Source organism: Zeus faber (genome assembly GCF_960531495.2).
Source record: "Zeus faber genome assembly, chromosome: 13".
NCBI classification, from domain to species: Eukaryota; Metazoa; Chordata; class Actinopteri; order Zeiformes; family Zeidae; genus Zeus; species Zeus faber.
In genome coordinates this window covers 5,937,966-5,961,676 of record NC_137198.1, presented here as the reverse complement: position 1 = coordinate 5,961,676, position 23,711 = coordinate 5,937,966, and the positions used below count along the sequence as shown (strand labels likewise).

At 44.5% G+C, this 23,711-nt stretch overlaps 4 protein-coding genes across 7 annotated transcripts; all 4 read left to right on the top strand.

The window, feature by feature from the left end:
• Nucleotides 1–73: 73 nt before the first annotated feature.
• On the top strand, nucleotides 74–3,734 carry cenpo (centromere protein O). 3 transcript variants are annotated; one of them, XR_013844444.1, is made up of 6 exons: nucleotides 74–275; nucleotides 960–1,153; nucleotides 1,479–1,623; nucleotides 2,284–2,563; nucleotides 3,299–3,458; nucleotides 3,575–3,713. XR_013844444.1 is itself a non-coding variant. In XM_080011745.1 (6 exons), exons 1-6 carry the CDS (start codon nucleotides 254–256, stop codon nucleotides 3,679–3,681), a joined length of 870 nt encoding a protein of 289 aa, XP_079867871.1. In that variant the 5' UTR covers nucleotides 74–253; the 3' UTR covers nucleotides 3,682–3,734. The 3 variants fall into 3 exon arrangements, 2 of the variants coding, with proteins under 2 accessions (XP_079867871.1, XP_079867870.1); XM_080011745.1 differs by having other exon boundaries at nucleotides 960–1,123; nucleotides 2,284–2,555; nucleotides 3,575–3,734; XM_080011744.1 differs by having other exon boundaries at nucleotides 2,284–2,555; nucleotides 3,575–3,734.
• Nucleotides 3,735–6,438: 2,704 nt separating this feature from the next.
• tp53i3 (tumor protein p53 inducible protein 3) lies at nucleotides 6,439–8,475 on the top strand (the record flags this gene model as incomplete). Its single annotated transcript, XM_080012716.1, is given in 10 exon segments — nucleotides 6,439–6,576; nucleotides 6,712–6,785; nucleotides 6,787–6,873; nucleotides 6,875–6,933; nucleotides 7,620–7,685; nucleotides 7,747–7,868; nucleotides 7,870–7,896; nucleotides 7,898–7,945; nucleotides 8,313–8,443; nucleotides 8,445–8,475. Coding segments are annotated over 10 exon segments (783 nt in total).
• A 4,550-nt stretch (nucleotides 8,476–13,025) lies between these two features.
• Nucleotides 13,026–18,212, top strand: dnajc5gb (DnaJ (Hsp40) homolog, subfamily C, member 5 gamma b). 2 transcript variants are annotated; one of them, XM_080012913.1, is made up of 5 exons: nucleotides 13,026–13,470; nucleotides 14,325–14,538; nucleotides 14,904–15,057; nucleotides 15,730–15,780; nucleotides 16,857–18,212. In XM_080012913.1, exons 1-5 carry the CDS (start codon nucleotides 13,358–13,360, stop codon nucleotides 16,937–16,939), a joined length of 615 nt encoding a protein of 204 aa, XP_079869039.1. In that variant the 5' UTR covers nucleotides 13,026–13,357; the 3' UTR covers nucleotides 16,940–18,212. The 2 variants fall into 2 exon arrangements, with proteins under 2 accessions (XP_079869039.1, XP_079869040.1); XM_080012914.1 differs by lacking the exon at nucleotides 15,730–15,780.
• A 678-nt stretch (nucleotides 18,213–18,890) lies between these two features.
• On the top strand, nucleotides 18,891–23,605 carry LOC307239357 (proton-coupled zinc antiporter SLC30A2-like; the record flags this gene model as incomplete). Its single annotated transcript, XM_080012715.1, has 7 exons — nucleotides 18,891–18,955; nucleotides 19,492–19,781; nucleotides 20,317–20,463; nucleotides 20,710–20,863; nucleotides 21,536–21,728; nucleotides 22,253–22,358; nucleotides 22,468–23,605. 7 exons carry the CDS (start codon nucleotides 18,891–18,893, stop codon nucleotides 22,665–22,667), a joined length of 1,155 nt encoding a protein of 384 aa, XP_079868841.1. The 3' UTR covers nucleotides 22,668–23,605.
• Nucleotides 23,606–23,711: the final 106 nt, after the last annotated feature.

Below are 23,711 nucleotides of genomic sequence, written 5' to 3'. Positions count from 1 at the left end.
TTGGTTAAGCTCGGGCGACGCCATGTGACAGCCGTTAGTATTTTGACTTCGCTTCCGGGTTTGGAGAGGGGGCGTGTCCTCCGTGACGTTGAGGCGCCAAGCTCGAAACACTTCCTGGTTGGACCTCGTCGCTTTCCACTGCGCCATTTAATGTAATAATTAAAGTGACTAAAAAAAAAAAAAAAACAACCTAAATTCCATGAATACATAGACAACACATAGATACGAAACGCAAAGAGTGGAAGCCGAAAACATGGAGGTGAAACCAACAAAAGGTGAGTTCGGCCGTGGTAGGATCGTTCTTCTCACTGAAATCAGGTTCGTCTCTTTTTTTTCAGATTCGGTTCTTGTGAGTCAGTAGAACGAGTCGGACCTCTTGTTCGTTTCGTACGGTTATTTTGAAGAAAGAAAGAAGAAGAAGAAACAGTCTTTATTCGTCACGCAACACACCACACTACAACACATGCCGTGTGTTGTAGATTCAAGATTTTTATTTGTCACATAAAAAAAAAAAAAATCTTGAATCTTGAATCTTGAAACATGCTTGCACACGCACACACACACGCACATGCTTGATGGTGGCCGGTGAAATGAGGCCTCTGCGTTTAACCCATCCTGGCTTGTCCTTCCTCCGGGGGCACAGCCAGGAGCAGTGGGCAGCATTCATGGACGCGCCCGGGGGACCTGGTGACGAGTGTCCATCGCTAGTCAGACGATGATGTTGCGCATGTTTTTGGTGGGGGGTCCTTACTGACGTGAGCTGGAGGAAAACCAATGTGAGCACGGGGAGAACATGCAAACTCCACACGGAAAGGCCCCTAACTGGGAGATAACCCGCCCGGAGCACGGTGCCAACAGCGCCCCAGGCGGGAATCGAACCCAGGACCTGCACTGCGCCACCGTGCCGCACAGAGTTGTAGTCTATCTCTCACAGTCCAACGCAAATCTCCTGTCCTCAGGTGTTTTGGGGCGCCTGTGTGCGCTGGAAACGCAGGCGAGGGCGAGGCAGCCCGACGCCCGGCAGCCTCCCCAGCAGCAGAGTCGCCTGGAGGAGCTGAGGGCCACGGTGGAGGCTCTGCTCATCCAGAGAGAGCAGCTGCAGGCGGAGATGGAGGCCGACGCCGTAAGAGACTCCACCCAAGCACCATATACTGTAAATCAATTGCTCTCAACACTTTTAATATCAGGGAGCCTCAGTTTTTAAGTGCATAAGCACATGGATCCTACTTGATGAGACGTAGTCCCTTGGAACAAAATCTGAGAAGAGATGAACCATGATTAAAAAAAAAAAAAAAAAAGTCTTTATGGTGCATTCTCTGAAAGTGTTTACGCCTTGTCAATGAAATAATAGTGAAGTTGAACTATTAATTATTTTCTATTATTATTATTATAATAACACAAGCTACTTCTACTTGCCTTTGGTACACAACTCAGTTGTCCATGGTGATTTTAATGCCTTTTGCCTGTCACGCCTCCAGTCTCGGCAAAATCCAAGCGCCACAGATCCAGACGCCACCGGTGAAGGGGAGGCAATGGACGACGGTTCGAACAATTCACAACTTTTGCAGCTGATGGCCAGACACACTCAACTGAAAGACCTCCTGAACGCATATCGCTTGATTGGTAACGTCGACTGCTGTTTTATTCATTCACAATGGGGGGGGGAATTCTTTACGTACAGCTCAACACACGCTGTGTGTTTGTCGGACTGCTAACCAGCCAGACAGCATTTAACGATCTAAAAAACACTTTGTCTTCAGTAACACTACTATTTATTTATCCATTCATCCATACATCCACCCATCCATCCACTTGTGCATCCATACATCCACCAATCTATTCATCTACTTGTGCATCCATACATCCACCAATCCCGATATCATCTGATCTTATATAATTGCTCAGTACTGTATGTACATACGAAAACGTGTGTGTGTGTGTGAATATCTATTTATTGTTTTGTTTATTGTTTTTTCAGATATATGCTTACTTTGTGTGGGTTAAATCATAGTACAATTGTGGTATTCAACATCCAGCCTGAATGCAAAGCTTGGATGTCTAACACTTACATGACCTGTCAACATAAAAAAGAAAAAAAAAATCCAATATCCCATATTAACAAAATAATGACAGATCACCATGTTATTGAATGCAGCAACTTGCGAATGAATTTCAGTTTGATTTCTCTCTGTGGTCTCTCTCTCTCTCTCTCTCTCCCTCCCTCGCTCTGCTTCCTTCTTTTTCTGTTGTTGCTTATTTTTTACCCGGGGGCGATATCCCCAGGCGGCTACGACATCGTCAAGACCCACCAAGGCAAAGGCGTCTGCGTCTCCGTGGCGACGGCTTACGAAGGCGCCCTGCTGGAGACGTACCACCTGGAGATCGACCTCGCGCCGACGCTGAGGATCAGCCGCCACGACATCCCCCCGTTCATCCCCCTGGACAGGCTGGCTGAGCAGGGCAGCCTGCAAACCCACCTGAGGGCGTTCCTGGACACGCTGAGCCAGCATCTCAACGCCTTCGCCGGCCGCAAGCAGCAGCTGAAGCTCATCAAGGTACCGAGGTCGGTCTCCATCCCCCCCCCCCCAAACACACTCGGAACTCCAAATAGCCGAAGTAGTGGCTTCACTGTTCCCATCCCCCAACATAAAATAACAGTGGCTTGGTTGGTGTCCTGTGCATGGTTTCTGCCATGCAAGTCTGAAAAGTTCTGGGAAGGTGTGGAGAATAAATGTGATCGAATCCAACCTCCGACAATGTAGGATTTTATAAGAATGGAGGGAAAACATGTACATGTCTTTCGCTGCGTAGTGCCTACGCATACATTTTTGGACACACTTTGGGTGTGGATTCAAGATGGAACAGTAATTCCTTCTAAATACGCAGAACATTAACCATTACATATGTACATTTCTAAGGACAGTATATGTCTGTATGATAAAATACAGTAGACGAGGCAGCAAAACATAGCACAAACCTCCTGATTTAGGTTAAACAAAAACCTGAATAAACCAATTACTGGAAATAAAAATATGAAAACACAGGGTCGTCAAAATCAGTGAAATCGCTTTCACCTGAGATAAAATGTTGAGTATTCAAGTCCGTACTCTGTATCGGCAGGGACCCTGGAATGAATAGTCTGTACTCAGCATGAAGGGTTTTATCATGTCGGAGCCCCCCCCCCCCCCATTCCTAATAAAACGCACCGATCTATTTTCTTGAAACGCCTGCGATCAGAGGGATGCCGTGTGTTCATGGGGATTTAACACACGCTCCCCGTGCGACCGCTTCCCTGCAGGAACTCCACAAGTCCGTGGAAGTGCTGGAGAGCAACGTTCCGTGTTCACTCCTCGTTTTGATGCTCGCTGCGTTCCCAGGCGGCGCTGCTGTCTTGTGCAAGTTGGAGTACAGCGACCACAGCAGCCTCCTGCCCGTGCGAGTCACAGTCGAGTCCGAAGGTTGGACCCTGCATGTGACCTCTACGTTTATATAAAAAAAAAAAAAAAAAAGTCTTCTAACTGATATGGAAACGCCTGCATTGACACGTGGCTTCTCTGTCATTTCTCTTTCCCAGACGTGGAGCTTCGTGGGTCAGAGTGGGAAAAGACCCGCGCCCTGCTACGGGAGACTCCTGTGCACAAAGCCCTGACCACCATGAAGTCCGATGGGATCATTCTGTGATTTATTTGGACGCAATTCATCTGATGTAGAAGACTGCAACAAGTGGTGTTGTTTATATATGTATATATTAAAAAAAACAAACGTACTGTATATAGTAAAATACAATCGTTTAAGTCATTTTCCGGGTCTCCAAATGTTTCATATTTAAATCGGAGCGGCCGTGGCCTCCTTGAAGTCCAGGATCCACGGACCCGGGCGTGATTAGGTCCGGTCATTCCGACTCAGTGTAGCGGCCGAGTTTCTCGATAAAAGCTCTTACTCTCTGGTGTAGGAGTTCCCTCTGGAAATACTCGATCCTCAGCATCGCCTCCCTGGCGCTCTGCTCCCGGGCGGCCTTCTCCCGCTGAGATATGGAGTCGATGGCGGCGATGTTCCTTAGCTGCAGGATGGACAGGCTGCGCTCGGAGCCGGCGGGCTTCGCCAGCGCCAACCCGGAGCGCCTCGGCTCCGGCTCCGGCTCCTCCGCCCTGTCGGGGTGGTCCGGGGGCTCGCCCGGGTGCGGCCTCACCCCGTCGGACGTGCGCGAGCGCCTGGAGTCGGCGCCGGCCTTTTTGTGCTTTGCGATTTCCGCCATGTTTCTGTTGACCGTCGCCTTGGGCTCGCACACCTTCAGCAGGAGGATCCTCCTGTGCTCGGCCAGCAGGGACTCTTTCCTCTGCCGGAGTTTCTTCAGCGCGTACCTGTGCTGCGCGTCCAGCAGGTTTAGCTCCCGCTGGTGAGCCACGTCCTCTTTACGGTTCTTCAGCCTCACCTCTCCGTCGGGGCCTCTGCGTCTTCCGTCCATCGCCTTTGGTCCGGTCGCTCCTACCGCATGATGTGGACGCGAGGGGGATCAGCCTCGTCAAGACCCTTCAGTCGGTTCTACCGCGTTCGTGTTCATTCCCATTTCAAGTAGAATAAAAATAACGACGGTGGAGATGTTTTCTCACCTGATCTGTCACCGCTTCCCCTGGGTTTCACTCTGTTTACTCCAGGCTTGCAGTTGAGGCCTTCGCTGCTATGGCGCTGGGTGTAATGTAATATCCTATTGTGGTGCGGTGGGAATTATCAATCTGGTCTGAGCGGTGCTCTCGACTTTGTGCATTGTGAGTGTCGCCCCCATCCCCCCAACACACACACACACACACACACACAGTTTTCAGATACCGAATTAAAGAAGGTTCATTGCCGTACTCCCTGCAAGGTTCATTTCATTTCTAGAGAAAAATCCACAAAAAGATTTTGGCAATTCGGAAAAACAAAAAGCAGCAACTGAGTGCGAAGAAAGACAGAAAGATAAGATAAGATAGGACAAGATAAACCGTCCCTCCACGGGGAAATTTGCACAGTTACAGCAGCAAAAAGTGACAGCAGAAAATAGAGAGCGTCAATAAAGAGTCGTCGTAACTAAGGTGAGCAACAATCAAGCTAAGCACTATAAACAATATACAATATGTAGAAAAATATATACCTAAGTAGAAACTGCATAAATAGGAATCAGCGTAATGAAGCGTATTTCACATAAGAAAATCCTGTTGTGATCTTTGGGGAATGTCATACAGTATGTAATAAAATGCCTTTATTAAAACATTAAAAATATAGAAGCAAACTGCTGGGGGCCTATATTGGTTCGGAAAGGTGAGGAGCTCCTTGAGTCAAAGGATATTTAACCAAGTGCTCCTCAAGCCTGATCCCCAGAGGAGGTTTTCCATGTCGTGGTGGGTCTTTGTGTCTTTGAATGCAACTGGTTACAGGATCTACATTGAGGGACTGCCTCCACTATGCTCCACACCTCCACCTATTTCCTAATAATTACACATGTGCTTCCAGTATCGCAGCCTGTGAGAGTTGTACCTTGTACTGTATGTGTTATCCAACATTATTCCTCATGCTGCATGCACCTTTTTGGATTCGGTGTGAACTTCTGCAGGCAGTCGTGCAACTTTTATGGATCAAATGCAGAAAAGTGTGAATGCGCTCAACACAACAGCAGCGCTTTGTGGCAGTGCGTCATGCCCCTTGTTTTATTTTATTTTTTGCATTCTTTGTAACTCAACTTCTAAACATTTGCATTATTGTAACAGGGTTGGAAAGTGGAGTGGAGACAGTGCTGCAAGCCGCTGTGTGAACTCTGGTTAGTTAATACTGTGCATTTACACCCACCAGCCTTCCCAGATGCATGGGAAATGGGAAAAAAAAAAAATGCATTTACACACAAACTATCATGTATTCAAAACACTTGAGGAGGCAGCAGCGGTGTTGTGTTATGTGTTTTTAAAAGTGTAAAGTCAGTATTTACAGTCGCTCCTTTATTTCCATGCAGATATCCGCAACCCCCTAGTGGCCCCTGAAGGAACACTATACAGTATTATCTTTAATTTAGCATGTTTTAATATATTTTGTGGGAAAATATAGAAAGAGACAAAACACACACACACACATATATATATATACATACACACACACACACGTATATATTTATATTGAATTAAATGTATTGATTTATTTTATTATAGCCATAATTCCCAATGCACCACAATATCACATTACACCCAGTGCAATAGAAGAACATCTGGATTGTGTATAACTAAGCCCCCCACTTATGATGGTGGGTTTTCGTTGGTGGTCAGATTTTGTCACTTTTTGTCAGTTTAAGGTAAATGCTAATCACTGCTGCTCCCATTCGTAAATAATGTGTGTTATGGTTCATAAATTATCTGTAAATTTTGTCTTCCTCGTGTATTATCTGTCCTACAATGTCTGTATAAAATCCAGGCGATGGCGTCAGTGTGTGTTGATGTTCCAGGGGGACTAGAGACGTTGCGCCTGTGTACTGTACCCACACCTCGGCCCAAACATGTAGAAGTCCTCATAAAAGTTCATGCCACTGCCCTCAACAGGGCTGACACATTTCAGGTGTTATACTGAATATAAACGCGGAGAACACAGTATTATCCATACGCTGTATAGAGCTCACAAAGTAGTCAGAACCAAGTACAATAGTCTGAAAACACCTTGCTTCGACCGATACATGCGTTCTGACTTCCACAGAGGCGACGTCTGTACCCAGCTCCCACAGGGGAGAGTGAGACCCTGGGCCTGGAGGCAGCAGGTACCATGGCGGCCGCTGGCCCTGCTCTGTGGAGGACGATACGCAGAATATGTTGCCGTCCCAGAGGAGGCCGTCATGGCAGTTCCCCCTCAGCTCTCTCTGCCAGGCCGTCGCGATCCCAGAGGCCTGTCTCCCTGCCTTCCAGCTGCTGCATCTCATTGGTAGAGCCACTGTTCTATATTTAATATATACTCCATAAATGCATAATAATTATAGTTGTGCCAAAGGCATACGGGTACATACTTCAAATTAGTACAGGCACACAAATATGACCTTTTTAAAGAAGTTGACCACCCATTTGCCTGTAGTGCCCGGCAGGTGGTATACTTTTTATTTTTGTTTTTGTTTTCAGTCACAGAAAACCATACTCATTTGACTTTGGAATGCGTTCCTCTGTCAAAACGCTGCTACTCATTGCATTTACCAAGAACGTTAAAAGAAAAAGAAAAAGTTTATTTACACATTTTTGAAACTCCACTCATTTTATCATTAAAAGGGATCCTCAAATATATACAATAGATTTTGCCTACAGGGATGTGTTCCTCACTGATATCCATATTCAAATGCTTCACTGTGTCTGAACGTGATTCAATCTGATTCAGGCACCCATGGGGGCAACCCCCTTGGAACTCTCTCCAGCAAATATTTGTTTGTTATTTTTGATGGCGGAGCTGTGGGGTGGGTGCTGTACAAACCAAGGGCTGAGATTCTGTTTGCATGTCTCAACTGTGTGTGTTTGTTCTATCTCAGTGTATATAAGTGCCTCACCAAAAAAAGATGGTTCCTCTCCATCGGCTTTATCCTTTCTATGAAATAAATTCTATGATCGTGTCTCTTTGTGCCACAGCCCGGGTGGGGGAGGTAGGGGTGGTGCTCATACACGCCGGAGCTAGTGCCGTCAAGAACGGCTGCGGTGCCGCTTATATAGTAAAATTCAATCCGAAACCGCTCATAACCGCGGTAACATTTTGCAGGAAGGGGAGCCGATGTCATTCTCGACTGCATTGGTGGGAGTTTTTGGGAGAAAAACCTGAGCTGCCTGGCCGTGGATGGCAGGGGGGTGCTTTATGGCACCATGGGAGGCAAGAGCGTCGAGGGGGGATCTGCTTGGAAAAACTCCTTTAAAAGAGAGGCCAGCCGCTGACCAGCCTGCTGTGGCCTCGCAGCCCCCAGGTGAGACTGCAAGTAGCCTATGTTTTGGTAACCGTACACGTACGTTTTATTTACATTTTGCCAGTAAAACCTGCTGAAAGGAAGTGAGGTGGCTGTATGACGATCTAGTATGTCCGAGAGGCCATCGTTCTTTTCACTCATGTACGAAGGTACACTGACTGGAAAATTGTACAAATATGTAGCATGAACCTAGCGTGCCATTTTGGATGCAGGGAGAGTGTACCCCATGTACGTGTTTCGGTGGTGATTTACTCGGTAGTCAGTATACCCACAGTCTACTCACCCATACCAGCTGAATACATTGAAACCTATAGGGCAGTACTGTAGGTAAATGCACTCATCCTCGTTTTGCATTCTCCCCCTGCAGTTCAAAGCAAACCTGGTGAAGGCCTTCCCCCAGGGTGCCTTGCCCTCCTTCTCCCTTTCCTCCTCCCTGAGGCCAGTGATCGACAGCATATTCAACCTCGAGGACATTGCCAAGGCTCATGAACCAATAGAACAATAGAAATATGGGCAAGATGGGAGTTTAAGTGATTCCAAATGTTTAGTCGGTGAATCAAGTACTCTATTTACATAGAAATTACGCTATAATATCCAGATTTTTTTTCTACTTACATAGATGTCTAATTTGTAAATGATGTGGGATACAATTGCATTAAAATACCATGTTAATGTGTTTCTTTTGGCAATTTAATATAGAACCCATGATTATTTATGTTGATAAACCTTTAAAACCTTGCTGGAATAAGGTTGATAAACCATTAAAGCTAGAAGTGGTTAAACAGAAAGTAGTATGTGGGTGGAATAAACCTTTAAAACTAGAAGTAGTAGTATTTGGGTGGAATAAACCTTTAAAACTAGAAGTAGTAGTATGTGGCTGGAATAAACCTTTAAATCTAGAAGTTGTTAAACAGAAAGTAGTATGTGGCTGGAATAAACCTTTAAATCTAGAAGTTGTTAAACAGAAAGTAGTATGTGGCTGGAATAAACCTTTAAAATTAGAAGCGGTAGTATTTGGGTGGAATAAACCTTTAAAACTAGAAGCAGTAGTATGTGGCTGGAATAAACCTTTCAAACTAGAAATAGTAGTATTTCAGTGGAGAAAACCTTTCAAACTAGTAGCAGCAGTAGTATTTCGGTGGAATAAACCTTTCAAACTAGTAGCAGCAGTAGTAGTAGTATTTCAGTGGAATAAACCTTTCAAACTAGTACCAGCAGTAGTATTTCGGTGGAATAAACCTTTCAAACTAGTAGCAGCAGTAGTATTTCGGTGGAATAAACCTTTCAAACTAGTAGCAGCAGTAGTATTTCGGTGGAATAAACCTTTCAAACTAGTAGCAGCAGTAGTATTTCAGTGGAGAAAACCTTTCAAACTAGTAGCAGCAGTAGTATTTCGGTGGAATAAACCTTTCAAACTAGTAGCAGCAGTAGTATTTCGGTGGAATAAACCTTTCAAACTAGTAGCAGCAGTAGTAGTAGTATTTCAGTGGAATAAACCTTTCAAACTAGTAGCAGCAGTAGTAGTTCGGTGGAATAAACCTTTCAAACTAGTAGCAGCAGTAGTATTTCGGTGGAATAAACCTTTCAAACTAGTAGCAGCAGTAGTATTTCGGTGGAATAAACCTTTCAAACTAGTACCAGCAGTAGTAGTATTTCAGTGGAATAAACCTTTCAAACTAGTACCAGCAGTAGTAGTATTTCAGTGGAATAAACCTTTCAAACTAGTAGCAGCAGTAGTAGTAGTATTTCAGTGGAATAAACCTTTCAAACTAGTAGCAGCAGTAGTATTTCGGTGGAATAAACCTTTCAAACTAGTACCAGCAGTAGTAGTATTTCAGTGGAATAAACCTTTCAAACTAGTAGCAGCAGTAGTATTTCGGTGGAATAAACCTTCCAAACTAGTAGCAGCAGTAGTATTTCAGTGGAATAAACCTTTCAAACTAGTAGCAGCTGTAGTATTTCGGTGGAATAAACCTTTCAAACTAGTAGCAGCAGCAGTAGTATTTCAGTGGAATAAACCTTTCAAACTAGTAGCAGCAGTAGTATTTCGGTGGAATAAACCTTTCAAACTAGTAGCAGCAGTAGTATTTCGGTGGAATAAACCTTTCAAACTAGTAGCAGCAGTAGTAGTATTTCGGTGGAATAAACCTTTCAAACTAGTAGCAGCAGTAGTAGTATTTCAGTGGAATAAACCTTTCAAACTAGTAGCAGCAGTAGTAGTATTTCGGTGGAATAAACCTTTCAAACTAGTAGCAGCAGTAGTATTTCGGTGGAATAAACCTTTCAAACTAGTAGCAGCAGTAGTATTTCGGTGGAATAAACCTTTCAAACTAGTAGCAGCAGTAGTAGTATTTCAGTGGAATAAACCTTTCAAACTAGTAGCAGCAGTAGTAGTATTTCAGTGGAATAAACCTTTCAAACTAGTAGCAGCAGTAGTATTTCGGTGGAATAAACCTTTCAAACTAATAGCAGCAGTAGTATTTCGGTGGAATAAACCTTTCAAACTAGTAGCAGCAGTAGTAGTATTTCAGTGGAATAAACCTTTCAAACTAGTAGCAGCAGTAGTATTTCGGTGGAATAAACCTTTCAAACTAGTAGCAGCAGTAGTAGTATTTCAGTGGAATAAACCTTTCAAACTAGTAGCAGCAGTAGTATTTCAGTGGAGAAAACCTTTCAAACTAGTAGCAGCAGTAGTATTTCGGTGGAATAAACCTTCCAAACTAGTAGCAGCAGTAGTAGTATTTCAGTGGAATAAACCTTTCAAACTAGTAGCAGCAGTAGTATTTCGGTGGAATAAACCTTTCAAACTAGTAGCAGCAGTAGTATTTCGGTGGAATAAACCTTTCAAACTAGTAGCAGCAGTAGTATTTCGGTGGAATAAACCTTTCAAACTAGTAGCAGCAGTAGTATTTCGGTGGAATAAACCTTTCAAACTAGTAGCAGCAGTAGTAGTATTTCAGTGGAATAAACCTTTCAAACTAGTAGCAGCAGTAGTATTTCGGTGGAATAAACCTTTCAAACTAGTAGCAGCAGTAGTAGTATTTCAGTGGAATAAACCTTTCAAACTAGTAGCAGCAGTAGTATTTCAGTGGAGAAAACCTTTCAAACTAGTAGCAGCAGTAGTATTTCGGTGGAATAAACCTTCCAAACTAGTAGCAGCAGTAGTAGTATTTCAGTGGAATAAACCTTTCAAACTAGTAGCAGCAGTAGTATTTCGGTGGAATAAACCTTTCAAACTAGTAGCAGCAGTAGTATTTCGGTGGAATAAACCTTTCAAACTAGTAGCAGCAGTAGTATTTCGGTGGAATAAACCTTTCAAACTAGTAGCAGCAGTAGTAGTATTTCAGTGGAATAAACCTTTCAAACTAGTAGCAGCAGTAGTAGTATTTCAGTGGAATAAACCTTTCAAACTAGTAGCAGCAGTAGTATTTCGGTGGAATAAACCTTTCAAACTAGTAGCAGCAGTAGTATTTCGGTGGAATAAACCTTTCAAACTAGTAGCAGCAGTAGTAGTATTTCAGTGGAATAAACCTTTCAAACTAGTAGCAGCAGTAGTATTTCGGTGGAATAAACCTTTCAAACTAGTAGCAGCAGTAGTAGTATTTCAGTGGAATAAACCTTTCAAACTAGTAGCAGCAGTAGTATTTCAGTGGAGAAAACCTTTCAAACTAGTAGCAGCAGTAGTATTTCGGTGGAATAAACCTTCCAAACTAGTAGCAGCAGTAGTAGTATTTCAGTGGAATAAACCTTTCAAACTAGTAGCAGCAGTAGTATTTCGGTGGAATAAACCTTTCAAACTAGTAGCAGCAGTAGTATTTCGGTGGAATAAACCTTTCAAACTAGTAGCAGCAGTAGTATTTCGGTGGAATAAACCTTTCAAACTAGTAGCAGCAGTAGTAGTATTTCAGTGGAATAAACCTTTCAAACTAGTAGCAGCAGTAGTAGTATTTCAGTGGAATAAACCTTTCAAACTAGTAGCAGCAGTAGTATTTCGGTGGAATAAACCTTTCAAACTAGTAGCAGCAGTAGTATTTCGGTGGAATAAACCTTTCAAACTAGTAGCAGCAGTAGTAGTAGTATTTCAGTGGAATAAACCTTTCAAACTAGTAGCAGCAGTAGTATTTCGGTGGAATAAACCTTTCAAACTAGTAGCAGCAGTAGTAGTATTTCAGTGGAATAAACCTTTCAAACTAGTAGCAGCAGTAGTATTTCAGTGGAGAAAACCTTTCAAACTAGTAGCAGCAGTAGTATTTCGGTGGAATAAACCTTCCAAACTAGTAGCAGCAGTAGTAGTATTTCAGTGGAATAAACCTTTCAAACTAGTAGCAGCAGTAGTATTTCGGTGGAATAAACCTTTCAAACTAGTAGCAGCAGTAGTATTTCGGTGGAATAAACCTTTCAAACTAGTAGCAGCAGTAGTAGTATTTCAGTGGAATAAACCTTTCAAACTAGTAGCAGCAGTAGTAGTATTTCAGTGGAATAAACCTTTCAAACTAGTAGCAGCAGTAGTATTTCGGTGGAATAAACCTTTCAAACTAGTAGCAGCAGTAGTATTTCGGTGGAATAAACCTTTCAAACTAGTAGCAGCAGTAGTAGTAGTATTTCAGTGGAATAAACCTTTCAAACTAGTAGCAGCAGTAGTATTTCGGTGGAATAAACCTTTCAAACTAGTAGCAGCAGTAGTAGTATTTCAGTGGAATAAACCTTTCAAACTAGTAGCAGCAGTAGTATTTCAGTGGAGAAAACCTTTCAAACTAGTAGCAGCAGTAGTATTTCGGTGGAATAAACCTTCCAAACTAGTAGCAGCAGTAGTAGTATTTCAGTGGAATAAACCTTTCAAACTAGTAGCAGCAGTAGTATTTCGGTGGAATAAACCTTTCAAACTAGTAGCAGCAGTAGTAGTATTTCAGCGGAATAAACCTTTCAAGCGAGTGAGTACTTGTTGCGTCTGACGTCACAGTCACCTGGTTCTATCGACGCTTCACCGAGCACCGAACCGTCGGTGTCGGTTCAGTGTCGGTTCAGTGTCGGTGTCCCGTCCGTCCACTCCGCGGTTCTATTTATCAGTGCGTTCGTGCGGTGGAGCTGAGACTCGGCGCGGGAGGAGGGTCCCGCGCGTTGCTCCCGCACAAGGCGCCGTTCGGACGGCGTCGGAGGGCGCGTTGCTAACAGGAAGTGCCGGAGCGAACAGGAAGTGCCCGATCGATACTTCAAATCGGAGCGAATCCCCGCAAACGGCTTCGACCGGTTTACGCCGCTCGATCCGCGCTTCGGGGCCGCGGTTCCGTTGTAAACGCGGAGATTACGCGCCATGTTTTAGCATTTAGTGGGGTTTTTTTTATTTTACCGCCAAGGTGAACAAAAAAAACAACAACAAAACAAACAATCAAACCTACAAACCAACCAACCAACATGGAGGAGCCGGGTCGAACCCAGCGCAGAATGTCCACGGCCGGAGAGAGTCTGTACCGGATCCTGGACCTGGAGAGCGGAGCCTCCGCGGAGGACATTAAGCGGGCGTACAGGTACACTCACCGGGAGGAGCCGCCGCGGGTTGTCGGGTGAAATCCCCGATGCACCTGCAAGTCTGCGCGGCTCGCGGGCAGCCGCCGTCCGAGTAAACAGAAAGAGGAGATTGGAGCGAGATGAGCGACCATCCGTCACTTTAAAATGTACAGACCTACTGGGTGCGTGTAGAGATGGTGGATTTTACCTTGATATCTCAGCCAACTATTAGATGAATCGATTAGTTGCCAACAATTAGATTCATCGCCGATCGTTTTGATCCGAATCGATTGATCATTTTGAGTCATTTTCTTAAGAACATTTCCAAATTCTCCGATTCCAGCTTCTTAAAATGTGAATGTTTTCTGGTTTCTTTAGTCCTGTGTGTACAGTAAGCTGAATTTAATTTGGGTTGTGGACAAATAGAGAACTTTGAGGAAGTGGACTTTGGGAAACAGTGATCGACATGTTTCAGCATTTTCTGACTTTTTATAGACAAATCAACTAATCGATTAATCGAGAAACTAGTCGCCAGATTAATCGCCGATGAAAATTATCAGGCGTTGCCGCTCTAATATGTTCTTATAAATACATGACATAAATAGGAACACATACCTTTTCTGTTTGTATGTGGCAAGTGTTTCGACAAACGGACCAAATAAACGTTCAAACCTTCAATATCCATCTCTAATGGAGTTAAATTTAGCTCCTGAAAAAATAACGCCGGGGGACCATCCCGCCCGAACAGACTTGGCAGATCGCCGCTGCGGATCCGGCACGGGTGGTGTTTTTATTTTAATTTATTTGATTATTATTATTATTATTATTATTATTATTTTTGGAACCTCTGTTCAGTTGCTGCATTTCCCCGCAGGAAGTTGGCGTTGCGCTACCACCCGGACAAGAACCCGGACAACCCCGAGGTGGTCGAAAGGTTCAAGGAGATCAACAGCGCCAACACCATCCTGAGCGACGACACCAAGCGGAAAATCTACGACGAGTACGGCTCCATGGGCCTGTACATGGCCGAGCAGGTCGGCGACGAGGGCGTCAAGTACTACTTCCTGATGTCCAAGTGCTGGTTCAAGGTGGGAGGCAGCGACGGGCGGCGTCGATGTCGCCCTGGAACTCACACCATTCCCACACCATTTGCATGAAGTGCATTTAGTCGGTACATCAGTCGTGATGAGTAAAGCGCGGTATCACCCTTATTATCCAAACCTCGCCCGTCTCCCTGTCAAACCCAATCGCTTAATTTATTTATTTATTTTTCTCCCATTAGTGGATATATAAATTTTTTATTTCTTTATTTCTATGAATGTGAAGGACTTTGAGTTGTATATTGTGTATGCAAGGTGCTGTACAAATAAAGCTGCTTATTATTATTATTATTATTATTATTATTATTAAAGTGTAAATGTCTAACTAGCCTGGTGTCTGTGTCCACCGCCAGGCGCTGGTGGTGTGCTGTAGTATTTTCACCTGCTGCTGCTGCTTCTGCTGCTGCTGCTTCTGCTGCGGGCGGTGCAAGTCCTCGGAGGACGACGACTTCACCTACATGGACCCCGGCGACCTGGAGCAGCAGATCCGGGCGGAGCAGGAAGCCGGTGAGTTACATGGCCGCGCGCCCCCACCTCCCGCGCGCAGGCATCCGCCCTCCTGATAATATGTCGTAGGTCGCGCGGCGGGGGAGCTACAAAGATCTCCTAAAACACAAAAGTGTGTGTGTGTGTGTGTGTGTGTGTGTGTGTGTGTGTGTGTGTGTGTGTGTGTGTGTGTGTGTGTGTGTTACTTCTGCAAAGGACAACAAAAAATTGAATTAATAGGAAAAAAAAAAAAAAGGAAAAGCATACGTACATATCTACTAGGGATGCTGTGGTGAGGAACTTTTCCCACAGGTTAATAGTGTCCGACACGTATTTGACAAATAACAGTATTTTTCATATTACTCATTAATTTTCATTTGATGAACAGACGCTGATATGTGAAAATGAACTAAATGGCTTTTATTTCTATATTTAAATAAATAAATAAATAAACAAATACGACGACAGTGGGGGCGGTGGCCAAGCGATGTAATCGGTATACCCAAACAGCGTGTAACACCGGTAACCGCGGCAACCCTCATATCTATGCATTTAATAACGCGCATCCAAACAGCCACTACATGACATCACTACTGACGTTGTTTTAATCTCATCGGCAGTTTAAAGGGGGGGGGGGGGGGGGGGGGAGGCATTCCGTATTTTGGCTCAGCCTCTTCGTTTTTGTTTTTACAGCAGGTGACCCAGTTATCATTGTTCCACCGAGTCCTAGCGCCGACCATTCAGGTGACGTTGGCGATCACGCCCGCAGTCCCGGTGTTCAGTATTGTGATGGTGCCACTAACACTGACCGTTTCCCGCAATGTTTGGTTTTGGTTGAATCAAATGGCTGCACCTTAAATGAGCTGAGTGGATGCCACCACCTTTAGCTGGTGCCGCTGGTGCTGCTGGTGTTGATCCGCCCGTCGTGACTGTGTGAACGTGTTCCTGCTACGCGGTCAAACTACCTCTGCCACCAAAGTGAAACACTGATCGCATATTAATCCTCTGTAAATATCAGTGGTTTTTTTTTGTGTGTGTGTGTGTGTGTGTGTGTGTGTGGCTCTGGATGTGTCTGCGCCGTCTCCTAACGCTTGATTCTTCCTTTTTTTGCCAAATAACTTCCTTTTCGGGGCGGCGTTAACAACAGAAGCAGCTTTTGCTGGTGTGTTATAACAAGCTTATCTGTTTCAAACAATTTCTGCCATTTACAAGAAATTTCTTTACTTTTTTTTCCAAACTGTAAACACGCTGCTCGTTTTAAATTGCATTGGGGCTGTCGCCACCTTTTTGTCTTTTTGGGTTGTTGTTTTTTTCCCACAGGTATTTGACTTGTTCTTGCGCAATTGACTTGTCGAGGTTTCAAAACATGTATAGTTTGACACCCACACATTGATGACTGATGGGACGAAATAGATGACGACTTAAAAAGCCAGAAGTCATTAAATGACGCCCCCGTGCTAAACACTGTCCTTCAGACAAGTGTAAATTCTGCACTTGCATTGCAAACTAATTTCCCAGAGGCACCGGCAGGTTGGTGCAAAACGTCATAATTACATTCAACAGCATTGACGGGGAGTGTGATTTTTCAGCCCTTTTCTAAAACATCTTAACCCAGGCGAGCTCTAGTAGCCGGTGTATAATCCCTGCAGTTCACTGACGGAAAGTTCGACCGGTCTATTTGTTACATGCAAATTATTCTGATTGTAGATTTTTAAACACAGCACTGTTACCGGGAAACCAGTGGGGGATTTTTCTGTTGTTTTTTTTTATTATTAATATTTATTTTGGTCCTCTAATCACTCCTGTGTTTCCCTCTGCAGGTGAAAACACTCCCATAGTGATTCAGCCCAACGCGTCCAACAACAACACAACGGATCTGCACCAGGAGCAGGAAGACAGCTAGCGCAGTCAGACAGCTAGCGCAGTCAGACAGCTAGCGCAATCAGACAGCTAGCGCAGTCAGACAGCTAGCGCACAAAGGTCGCCAAACTTTAGGGACCATAATAAGATGAGACCAACAATTTCATTCCTTCCCTGGATGGAAATTCAGGAAGTGTGTGTGTGTGTGTGTGTGTGTGTGTGTGTGTGTGTGTGTGTGTGTGTGTGTGTGTGTGTGTGTGTGTGTGTGTGTGTGTGTGTGTGTGTGTGTGTGTGTGTGTGTGTGTGTGTGTGTGTGTGTGTGTGTCTCACCCAAAAGGCTGTGGTGGTGGTTGTTGTTTATAATAAGTTACTTAAGGGGCATCGAGGGATATTTTACAGGCGCTGCACAGTAGCTTGACGTGCCATTTGCTTTTATTCTATTTTTATAGCGCCACGTGGTTTTCCTACTGCTGAGGGTTAGAGGAAGTGTTTATTTTTTTATTTTATGTATCAGATGAGCTCTATCATTTTTGTTTTCTTTTTAACATACCTATCAATCTGTGTGTGTGTGTGTGTTTGTGTGTGTGTGCGTGCGTGCGCGCGTGTGTGCGTGCGTGCGTGCGTGCGTTATAATTATTATTTTTTTTTTTTCTCAAGTGCACTTTACACTCTCCAGCGCTCGCCGGCCACGTGGGCTCACGGCGTGGCGTGGCGGCCTCCGCCAAAGACAGACGACGTGCCTTAGGTCGTCAACGTCTTCAGCACGTTGTGAGCGTTTGCGGAGACCTTTCCAAAGATAAAGAAAGCAAACTATTTGTAACTTTTACTTCAGTTGAAGAGTGAGTGGGATGAGCGAGACACAAAATGGGAAATAACTGGTTCATTGGCTCTTTTTTTTGTATTTTTTATTTTTTTTCACTTTCAACCCCTGTGTTGTTTGCGGGGAAAAACGGAATCTGCATTTGTGCAGGTCTGTCCTTATTGACACTTCAACATTCCTTTACATACTTGAAACTGAAGCAAATGTGAAAACCGTTTGCTGGTAATAAGGTTCAACTATCCCTTCTTTTTTTTTAATTTTTTTTTTTTTTACGTACTGCCAGAAATTTGTATTTTTGTATCAAACAACCACCCCAAAGCTGCACAGTGTATATAAAATACCAGCGTTGCTTATCTTTGATTTTGTTTTTTTTGTTTCCTTTCACTCGTGTATTGAAATGTACAATTTGAATCGTCAGTCAGAAACATCGAATACTTGTGTTCTGTTCATGTCTGAAATTTCTATTATATGTAACTTTTATGGATAGATTGCAGAGAGCACTGATTGTGAAAATTCAATATGTCTTTGATAACTTACAATAAACATTGATTTTGCCTTGTAAGTGTCTAGCATGACTCCACGTCTCAGTGTTTAGGTCATTACCACAGAGCGTTGGGGATGTCTCCTTCTTCTGAACACATACATTTATAAGCTCTGACTTTGTTACAATTCATATTTAAACGGACTCTTGTAGATTTTTCAAACTAATATTTGAGTTTTAGTTACCACGCCTGGAATTGCCCAAGGTGTCGTGAGAGCCACGTCCTCCAGGCCGGGCGAGACAGACACATTGTTTGCCAACACTCAGCGGCACTAAGTGGGACATGGTCTGGAGTGTTTTGGACAGAGGAGAGAATTGTGAATTTGCTAATGTAATATTTCTATTTGTTTGTGTTGATGTTAATTGTCAGTGCTGATTCGTTATCTCCGGAGTGTGAACCTACCATTGGCTCCACCCGGCCCCCGCCTCCTAACGGTGCCTTTTTCTGCTATGACACCATCTGCTCCTGTTGGAGCAGATGGTGTCTTTGGTAAAGTTCACGCTGCCGCAACGCCGCTGCAAGCCGCTCACTACTGTAGGTGGAGTCCAATATTATATGTGTATATATAATTATTTAAATTTTTTTTGAGGGGCTCGATCCCCCACTGTGCTCTGAAAAGCATTAGAGCGTCAATGGATCCTGAGAAATGTCACCTGTTGGAGGAGTGTTCCTCCGCCGCCTCGCTGCCGCTCACTGGGTACGTCTCGAGTTTGGTGTTCAGAGAAGTCATCACATTTGAACTCATGATTGTCTTAGTTTCAATGCAAAAATTTATTCACATTTTATTTATCCTTCGATTTTTCTTCTTGTCGAAATGAGCGGAGTCTTGTGTTTCTGATGTCATTCACCCTCAACTGAGCACTGAACATGATGTTTACCTTGATACTTACCTGTTTGAGATGAATCCAACTCACTTTATACTGACCTTCACACAAGAGGAATTCAGGATAATCCTTGTACTTCCCTTTTCTGAAGTTCGTGAAGTTATTCATCAAGTCAAGTTATATAATTTTTTTTATTGCAAAAAGAAGTTGCCAACTGGTTCGACTTATTCCAGTCTCTAATCGCTGACCTGGCGACCTGACCCGAAGGTACCTTCTCACAACATCTAGTTCATGACCTGTCCCCTTTATACCTAATACTGACCTCTGCATCAAATATATATTATATATGCTGCACTTTATGGAATATGAGAAAGATGATTTGCCCGAAAATCAGTCTTGGGTTTTCTTAAAACGTGTCTCAAAAGGGTCAGAAAAAAAGCCGTAAGCGAGCCCCCCTGTCAAGACCCCTCCTCTCCCTCAGGGTCTCCAGGAGCCGCCGGGAGGATCGGTGCTCCACGTCCACCGAGTGCAGTGAGGACGGGCCCGGCGCCGACGGCCCGCAGGGGCGGAGCGGACACTGCCACCGGGACGGAGACGACCCGCTGCCCCGGGCCGAGCTGGAGGGGAGGCGCTCGGCCGGGAGGAGGCTCCTCGTCGCCGGCGTCCTCAGCCTGGTGTTCATGGCAGGAGAAGTGGTTGGTGAGAAGAAGGGCGTCAAAATGATAACAGCCGGTCAGGGTTTCTTTGACTGGTCTGAATGAGTTTTATCCCGCCGAGTACATTTATTATAACATATAAGAGGAACTTGTCAGTCTGGAATTTTTTTTAAAATAAAATAATAATAAAATAAAATATGATAAGTAAAATGAAAATTGCCAAATATGCACAAATAGCCCAGACAAGCAGAATAGAAATGGTCAAATATACAAAACAATACGCAAGTTTGATTCTATGCACAGGATAAGTTATTTGTACATTGTTTTAAGTATATACATATATATATATATATATATATATATATATATATACAGTATATAAGTGTTGGAGGGTTATCGAGTGGCTTATTGTGTGCAATTCTCTATCAGTAGAGGGAAAATCCCAAAATGTCCAAAGGAGTTGCAAAGGGCTCCCCCCTCCCTCAGGCTTTTGTCAACGTGGGATGTAAGGCACGTGATGCTTTCGCGCTGTTTGACGAAGCAAAGCAAAAACCCTCCGCCCCGTCCGCTCTCCGCAGGCGGTTACGCCGCACAGAGTCTGGCTATCATGACGGACGCCGCCCACCTCCTGACCGATTTCGGCAGCATAATGATCAGCCTCTTCTCGCTGTGGATCTCGTCGCGGCCGCCCACGAAAACCATGACCTTTGGCTGGCATCGAGCAGGTTCCCACCAACATCCCTAAAAACGTCTCGTGATGAACTGAAAGTGTTCGATCCCCGCCTGAATTGATTTGTCTTCATAATTTGAATGACAGTATGTCCGCCCAAATGAAAAGCCTGTTTATATCCACGTTCAGTTCCGCCTATTCCCATTCTAATGCCTCCAGTTTTCTTTTCTGGATCTTATTTTCAAATTCAGACGATGTGATTTAATTTAATTTTTTTTTTGGGGGGGGGGGTGGCCTGCAGAGACTCTGGGGGCTCTGCTGTCGGTTCTGTCCATCTGGGCGGTGACCGGCGTGCTGGTGTTTCTGGCCGTACAGCGGATTGTCGACGACGACTACGAGATCCAGGGCCAGACCATGGTCATCACGTCGGGCTGCGCGGTGGGCGTCAACGTCCTGTGAGTAGGAGAGAAAACCCTCCTTTTTCAGCCTCATTCGATCAGAGAAAGATCATAGTTAAAATACGTAGGTTTGCAATATGTCATCATTTCCTGTTTAATTTTTGAGTAGTTTAGGAAAAATTAATTCAAATTTCAATAAATACATTTTGAATTTTCATTTTTGGAGCTCCCTCCAGGCTCTATGATGTAATAAAACACACCTTGTATATTCTGTATATTTTATATATTTGTCTATTTCTGTTTTGTATTTTCCAGCTATTTGTCAATATTTGACCAAACATTTTTCTTAACTTTACTTTTTATTGTTTTATTCTATTTATTTATTAGTTTATTTTAGTTTTGTTTTTTTCAACAGTTAGGCTTTTTTTTTTTTTTAATGCTAATCAACTGTAAAGAAATGCACCAACCACCACCATGACAAATCTTGGGAATACGGTTCTGATTCCGAGAGCAGCCGATGCAAAGCTCAAATTCACATGAAACAGTTTCCTAATCTGCTCTGTGGAACGTCTGCACCTTGAGCAGAAATATCAGTTTTGAAAAATACACATCGAAAGATTCTCATTTGGGCTCAAGCTCTTGTTCGACGGACTCACTGATCACTTTCGAGGACTCCGCGCGTTTCAGTGTGTTTTGGGTGGTGCTCTGCATGAGGATCTGTTGTTCCAGAATGCTGCTGATCCTACACCAGTCCGGCTCCGCTCACGGCCACGGCCACAGCCACGGCTCGGCCGGGGGGCGCGGGCGGGGGCGCGCAGGTCGCCGCGGCAACACCAGCGTGCGGGCGGCGTTCGTCCACGTGGTCGGAGACCTCCTGCAGAGCGTCGGGGTCCTGACCGCCGCCGTCGTCATACACTTTCGGGTGAGAACAAAGTACGGAACCGGCACCATGAGCCGTCGGTGAAGTTTCATGCTTTTCCTCCCCGACATTTCGGAGGACACGTTGGATGACGGTTTGGCAGAACTTTGAGGTTCGGGAGGGCCACCACCGGGGCCGAAGCAGAAGTGGAGCACCAACTGTGGCGGAGTAGACAGAGACTTTATTCCTCTCCAGAGGGATTTTAAAATTCACAGGCGATCGTAATAATGAATAATAGAATGAAAATAGAGAAACATCGGCCATAATCCTAAGAGGCACAAGAAATTTTGAATGGATATCAATATATAACAAACTATATATATAAATTAATGCTCGCGAGAAAAAAGTGGCAATAAACAATTAACCAAAAAAATAAAGCGCTGTATCAGGTATTTAAATCCGTGTGTATACGTGCGCAGTCACAGCCTCTTCTTTAGATCTGTTGATCATCTGCAAGAAATATAAAAAAAAAAAAAAAAAAATGCTCCCTACGCTTCTCTTCCTGTCTTTTTCTTTCGGACCCGCAGCCGGATCTGAAGATGGCGGACCCCATCTGCACCTTCCTCTTCTCCGCCCTGGTGCTCGGCACGACGGGCTCCATCATAAAGGATGTTTGCAGAACGCTAATGGAGGGTAGGGGAACATTAATAATCGCATACAATTGCATCCTCACACACCGGGGGAGAATGTGCGCTGTGGCATTAAGCGTTGCTTGTTCCTCAGTCCAACCCTCCCCCCGCAGGGACGCCTCGGGGCCTGGACGCCGACGCCGTCAGAGAAACGCTCTTATCGGTGCACGGCGTCAAGGCCGTGCACGACCTGCGCACGTGGAGCCTGAGCACCAGCCGCTGCCTGGTGTCTGTGCACCTGGCCGTGGGTGAGCTGCCGCAGATCTGTCCCACGCTGCCTCCCGGGGGGAAGAGGGAACCGTTTGAGAATTGAGGGAATTCAGGAGAAATCGGTCGTTGAAAAGGGCCTTCAACTGGGTGAATTATTTAAGGAGTGGTATCACGACTCATAACTCCAGACGGGAATTGGACGCCTAATAATAACGATAATAATACTAACAATGATAATAACAATATTCGTTTTGGGGAAAAAAAAAAGTGTAAAATGTCTCATGCCGCTTATCACCATGCATGCCAGTTTGTAACTCCAATAAAATAAATGTTTTTTGTTTTTTTTTTGTTTTTTTTTTGTCTTAAAGAGGAAATTGCCCAAGCGCAGACCGTCGTCATGGAGACCACGGACCTGCTGCGCTGTGACTTCGGCTTCTCCGGCATCACGGTCCAAGTGGAGCGTCACACGGAAGACATGTTGGACTGCGCGCGGTGTCGGGACCCCACCCCATGAGAGCACGCACGCACTCTCTCACACACACACACACACACACACACACACACACACACACACTTTCTGATGAAAGGAATACGACTATATGTTATATAGGCGACCGCGTAACGACCCCTCACACTATTTGGGAGGAAGCTGCAGCTGGTAGAAAACCGCACCGTTTCCTTTTTTCCCCTCGTCTCTGAAAACACGCCCTTTACTCGGCCGTCAAAATTGCACTCCCTGTGCAAATTATTTTTTTATTTTATTTTTTTTACAATCCTCCCACGTTAGCAAAGCACACACCTTTTGTCTTCAGTGCGGTGAAGATGGATGACGAGGCAAATTTGACTTGAAATCTGCTGAAAACGAAGTAGTCGCTCGACGGAGCAACTGTTGTTCATCGCTGGTTAATGCGTTGGATATGATCCATAATTTAGGAACACCGATCATGGTGTGGGTTGAATTCAATTTCGGTCCTTTTTTTGTGTTTCTACACACGTGTGTGTTCTAAATGGCACTTCAATCCTTTTAATTCTTCTTTGTTTGGACATGTAAAGAACTTTGAATTGCTCCTGGGCGTCAAGTCGTCCTTACCGTGCCCGCTGGGTTTTTTGTGATAATCGTGCGCCGTTGGTTCGAATGTTTAGTTTC